The 6095-nt window shown below is 52.6% G+C and overlaps 1 protein-coding gene across 1 annotated transcript; it reads left to right on the forward strand.

Annotated features, from left to right (window-relative positions):
- Positions 1 to 4810, forward strand: LOC103171810 (insulin-like growth factor-binding protein 5). Its single transcript, XM_007884601.2, has 4 exons — positions 1 to 331; positions 2137 to 2297; positions 3178 to 3297; positions 3868 to 4810. Exons 1-4 carry the CDS (start codon positions 1 to 3, stop codon positions 4012 to 4014), a joined length of 759 nt encoding a protein of 252 aa, XP_007882792.2. The 3' UTR covers positions 4015 to 4810.
- Positions 4811 to 6095: the final 1285 nt, after the last annotated feature.

A 6095-nucleotide genomic window follows, 5' to 3' on the forward strand; every position in this document is an offset into this window, starting at 1 on the left:
ATGTCGGCCGTGCGGGTGCTGTTGGCGCTGGCGCTGTGCTGCTGCTGCCGCCGCCCCCCGCGGGCTGCGGGGCAGGTGATCGAGTGCGCCCCGTGCGATGCCGCGGCGCTGCTGTCCTGCCCGCCCCCCCGCCGCTGCCAACTGGTGCGGGAGGCGCGGTGCGGCTGCTGCCTGACCTGCGCCCTGGCCGAGGGCGAACCGTGCGGCGTCTACAGCGCCCGCTGCGCCGCGGCGCTCAGGTGCGTCCCCAGGGCCGGGGAGAGCGCACCGCTCCAGGCGCTGCTGCAGGGCAGAGGGGTGTGCTGGCGGGGGGCACAGCGGGGCGGCAAAGGTGAGTGGGCACACACCCCCACACACACACACACCCCCACACACACACACACACACAGACACACAGACACAGAGACAGACAGAGACACACCCCCACACACACACAGACAGACACACAGACAGACACACAGACACAGACACACACAGAGAGACAGAGACAGACACACACACACACAGACAGACACACACACACACACCCCCACACACACACACACAGAGACAGACAGAGACACACACACAGACAGATACACACAGACACACACAGACAGACAGAGACACACACACAGACAGATACATAGACACACACATATACAGACGGATATATGCACAGATATACACACACACACAGTGGATATATGCACATACAGATGTACCCCCAGACACACACACACACACACACACATAGATATGTACACATAGACACACACACACACATATATATAGTTTATATTTATACACACACATACACAGGGTAGACACACGCACACACACACAGAGACAGATACACACACACACACACACAACGCCGCAAACACAAACAGATCCACAGGCAGAGAGACAGACACACACCCACACACAGACGGAGTGAGACTGACTGACTGACTGACTGATGGATGGAGAAGCTCAGATGCTCTCGTAACAAGTTCTAACTCTCTGAAGTAACTTATGAACCACTGAAACCGGTTTTAGAACCAATTAAAAACCAATCCAACAGAAGTTTCAATTCGACATTTTACCACTATTGTAAATATTTTGGGGTTTTTTTTTAAAAAAAAACGATCACACTTCGTACTTGGGAGTCAAACTTTTGTCTTGAGCAGATTGGTGTAGAATATTTAGATTTTGGTTTTGTTTGTCTGGTTTGGGTAGAAAGAACGCGGTCGGTGGATCGCTGGGAGGTGTGAGGTTATTCCGAATTAAATCTGAGAAAGCCGTGGTTTAAGGGTCGGGAAGGCAGTGAGGAACCGGGCGGGTCCCTTTAAAGGAGATGAATGGGAAGTGAAATAATAATGATCCTTGTATTTGGTGTGAGCTCCTTTATCACGTCTTCGAGACGCCTCAAAGCGCTTCGCAGAATCCACCGTGAAAATGAACTAACTGCGTTTTGTGGGGAAAACGCAGGAGCCGGGTTTGCGCACAGCAGCGTCCGGCAGACCACCAGGGAGCGAGTGACCAATTCTCTCTGGGGGATTGGTCAGCCTGGACACGAACAGGAAGTGATGCAGCAGCCAGGTGTCTGCCGCATTTGGAAAGCCATCGCCACACTTCAGAGCCTCCAAACCGGACAGTTTCACGCATCCATCCCACCGACACATAGAAATATCTGTTTGGAATGGAATGCTCTCTCTCGCGCGCTCTCTCTTTCCGGAGACTCACTTTGTTCAACTAATTCCAGTTGGCAAGACCCAAGGCTTGGCGACCCCAAGTGTGTGGTGGGGTACCTGCTGGAATCTAACCGGCTAAAACCATTGTGTAGCAAGTGCAGCGACACCGAGGGGTTTGAAGGTGGGCAAAGTGAGGCGGAGGGACTCTGGGATGGATTACCTAAGGACGGCTTAAAAGCTCGGATGGGCGTTCTGGAGGTCTGATGGACCTTTCGTCACCCAAACCATATCTGATGTTGTGACCTTCAGCGTTTGCTCCTCTGATGAAGGGGTTTATGATCATAAACTCAATGTAAAACTTACATCAGATCCATCAAAGTGCCCGAGTTTTACATTGAGTTTTACTAATCGTGTATGTTAGCATTGTATGTAAATATTGCATGTAAATTGTTAATATTATTTATTGTTATTCTTTCTCCAGCAAATGACGGGATTCTAGTGTCGAAGGAAAGTGATATCCCATACGATATAATGCAGAAATTTGGGCAGCGAGAGGGACATCATCCAAAGGGAACAGTTCACAGTGCGATTAACCCTTCCAAGCCCACTTCCATCACCACACAGCTGCCAGTCTCTGAATACGTAAGTGCCCGGCTCCACTTCCACCAGCACGTCTGCCACTCAGCTCGGTGTGGGGGGGGAGAGAGAGAAAGCTGAGTGGTGGTGGGGGGGGGGGATTGTTGGGGCTAAGATACTGGCCGACTGAAGTCTACATTCTCATGAGCTGCAGAACGCTCATGAGATGTCAGTCTGGTTCCCATGGCGACTCTGGTACAAATCTCAAACCGCTGAGCTCTTAGAAACAAATGAACAGGAGGAAGCCATTCAACCCCAACTGGTTCATCTGTACCTCAACTCCATTTACCTGCCTTTGTCCCACATCCCTTGATATCCTGACCTAACAAACATCTCTCCACCTCAGGCTTGGAAATTTGGTGTAATTTTGCTATTAAATGAACGATGGGGTGAGGGGGTGGATGTGGAGATATGGGCTGAGGCTGGTGGGGAGGTCACAGAGCTCAGGACACACAGGAACCAGCTCTGTGTCCCCTCTGACCTCAGGAACATTGAATCCTCTCCCACCTTTTCTCACCTGCAGAGGCGGTTGCAATAAGTCGTGTTGCCACAAGGGGGCCTCACTGCATTGCCATTGGCCTTCACTGCATTACGCACTGCAATACGACTTACGTTTCTACAGCGTCTTCGCTTGTCAACGCGACGTGGGCACCAGCGCAGGGGGTGGGGGCGGCGGTGGGGGGGGACAGGGTTGAGACCGGGTCAATGGAGTAGTTTTACAGAATGGCTCGGAGGGGAGGAAGAGATCGGATGAGCTTCACGTCAGCCCACGGTTGACCTCTGGGCGATGCGAGGGACCGGTGCTGGGGCACAGACCGGGTGGGACTGGTTTTACGCAGGAAGTTCTGGGCTGGTGTTTAAACGGCGTTTGACCCTGTGCGCTCAGGGTCCGTGTCGGAGAGAGATGCAAGCCATTCTTGAGGACCTGAAGCCCCAATACCCGCACAGCCCCGGGGACCTGTACATCCCGAACTGCGACACAAGGGGATTCTACCGCAGGAAACAGGTAACAGCGCGATTAGCTCCGTCCCCGTAAAGCCAGCACCACTCACCAACCTCGCCTCTGGGTCAGGAGCTTGTGGGTTTGACCCCCCCCCCCCCCACCACCACCCCACATCGGGGACCTTGAGCCCACAGTCCAGGCTGTCACTCCAGTGCACTGTGTCGCCAGGTGAGACGTTAAACCTCACTCCCCGTCTGTGCGCTGTTCAGGTGGATGTTCAAGATCCTGTGGCGCTATTCAAAACGAGAAGGGAGTTTCTCTCTCTTTTCCCCCCCACCCCCACCCGACCCGTGTCCTGGCTGGCAATCCCCCAGATAATATCAGTCATTCACTTGGTCGCTGTTTGTGGAACGTTGCTGTGCAAAATTGCCTCCTGCACAGTCACTGCACTTCACAGTAAATTCCGGGAAGCGCTTTGAGACGTGCTGATGATGTGTTAAGACGCTGCACCAGGAATATTAATACAAAGCTGGGAACGGCCTGCGTCCCTATGACGTGGTTTGGGGGTCGCTCTCTCAGCCCTGGGCCGTGGTTTGGGGGTTTGGCTATTAACCCTGTATTTGCTATTGGCAGTGCCGTCCATCGAGAGGCAGGAAGCGAGGCCAGTGCTGGTGCGTGGATCGGTACGGGCTACCTGTGCCCGGCACGGAGAGCCGAGGTCGGGGGGGACACTGCATGCCCAGTGCCTCCTTTGAACAGAGCGGAGACGTGAGGTCATAGCTCCGTGTGTTCCGGCCAGAAGACACCACAGCCTGAAGATACAGCCACAGGAGGACTCGCTTTAACCAGCCCCTCGTTCCCGCCTCCGTCAACCCCTCACCATGCCCCCCCCCACACCCCCGCACCCCCTCCCAACAAACACACAAACCCCACCGTCTCCAAACCCACTTCCCTGAGAACAGGGAAACAGTATAGAAACGAGAGCTGAGTTCTGCTCGGCCAATCGGATCTCGTCCGTCCAGAGCCCCCAACCCCCCTCCACCCCACAGTGACCACTCTCTCCCCTCCACCAAACCCATCACCCACGAAGCTGTTTGCACTCAGTCCCGCCTGTGCTGTGCTGTACCTGCTGTGCCAGTGCTGGGAAGCTCGCTCTCGCTCTCTCTCACGGAGGAGCTGAAATTCCCGTGAGGTTTTTTATATTATTAATCACACGAGTAACGTCACGTTAATTTATTTCTGCCCCAAAAATACTGTAACCTTCTCACTCTCTGCCTCTCTCAGAGAGTCTGCCTGGGACCAAGGACCAGTTTCATTTCACTTCCTCCGAGGGCACGACACCCCCTTCTCCCCACCAACCCCCCAAATACTGTCGTGTTATTATCCTGGGAGAATGTTGTACTTATTTAAATGTGGCTGCTCTGCTCGAGTGTCAGACGCTGCGAATGTTTCCTTTATCAACTTGATCAAATGCTCTTTGTTTTTTTTTGGGTGATTATTTCGGTGTTTATCTCTCTGCCGGTTGCTTCAGAATTTTTTTCCATGTTATATTTAATAAAATGTTTCCACGTTTAAAGTGTAGTGACTCTGTGTGTTTTAGGAGAACGATTTGCATTTATATACAACCATTCATGCGGGGCATCGTCTCAGAGTAACTTAATACAACCATCCGTAACATCCTGTAATGTGTTGCGAGATTTCACTGTGGAGTATAGTGACTGTGTGCTTTGTGAGTGAACACAGACTCCCACAGACTCCGGTGAAACTGCTTTTATCTGGGGATTGTTGGCCAGGACCCAGGGAGGGGGAGAGAAAAACTCCTCTTTTCCAATGGTGCTGTGGGATCTTTAGCATCCATAGGAACAGGAGGAGATCATTCAGCCCTTTGAGCCTGTTCAGTCATGTAATTAGATCTTGGCTGATCTGTACCTCAACTAATCCTTTTAATTCCAATTTCCCGCTTTCTCCCTGAATCCCCAAACTACCAACAATCTACTAACCTCATCCTTGAAGGTGTGGATGAATCCAGGATCTGCAGCCTTTCGGGAGAGAGAATTCAAGGTTTCTCCCCATCTTTGAGCAAAAATGCTTCCTAATTTCACTCTTAAATGGCCTCAGGGAGAGGGGACAGGTGTGTGGGGGGAGGGACCAGGCGGAGCAGGTGGGGCTGGTGCAGGGGGAGGAGCTGAGTGAGGGAGGAGGAGACAGGCTGGTGTTGAGGGGGGGGGGGGGGTGATGCCACTGATCAATCACCTGGTTTATTGCACCTCAAAGTGCGAGGCAGAATCTGTGGCAAAGTCCAGCCTCGTTCACTGCCAATGTGGGCGGTAATTAACCCTTTGTGGATCTCCATCCCTCTCCCAAACAGCTGTGGATTATGGTGGATCCATTCACGATTGGAAGCCTGAGGTGCACAGATGTTTCTCAGGTCAGAGGACCACGAGGACATGAGACAAAGGCGGGTAATGGGAGTTCAGTCACCATCTACTAGAATGGTGGATCAGGCTCGAGGGGCTGAATGGCCTACCTGTGTTCCTATGGAGTCGGATTCCTGGCTGACTGTGACTGTGAGAGGGACCGACACGAGGAAACCATGGAATTCTGTCCCTTTAAATTCCCAAACACACGGCTCCCAGCATCCCTGTGTCGAGACCTTTTGAAACCTGCGGATAAAAATTGTTTTAAATTCCCCGAAATACTGCACCCCTCTCCTCCCACTTCCCCTCTCCTTGCCCTCCTCTTCTCCTCTCTCCCTCCCGTCTCCCAGACCTGGCAATGAGTCAGGAAGGAAAGAGTTAAGCAGCGAGCGAGAGCAATGAACCATATCTTCACAGGAAAGTCATATCTGTGGACCTGTGGAC

The sequence above is a fragment of the Callorhinchus milii genome, unplaced genomic scaffold (genome assembly GCF_018977255.1).
Source record: "Callorhinchus milii isolate IMCB2004 unplaced genomic scaffold, IMCB_Cmil_1.0 Scaffold27, whole genome shotgun sequence".
In the NCBI taxonomy this organism is placed as follows: Eukaryota; Metazoa; Chordata; class Chondrichthyes; order Chimaeriformes; family Callorhinchidae; genus Callorhinchus; species Callorhinchus milii.

What these genes read in the sequence shown, in the direction of transcription:
- LOC103171810 (XM_007884601.2), top strand. Translation starts at nt 1, where the DNA reads ATGTCGGCCGTGCGGGTGCTGTTGGCGCTGGCGCTGTGCTGCTGCTGC. An exon ending in AGCTGCCAGTCTCTGAATAC is followed by an intron (nt 2,298 to 3,177) that starts GTAAGTGCCCGG and finishes CTGTGCGCTCAG; the next exon opens with GGTCCGTGTCGGAGAGAGAT. An exon ending in GATTCTACCGCAGGAAACAG is followed by an intron (nt 3,298 to 3,867) that starts GTAACAGCGCGA and finishes TGCTATTGGCAG; the next exon opens with TGCCGTCCATCGAGAGGCAG.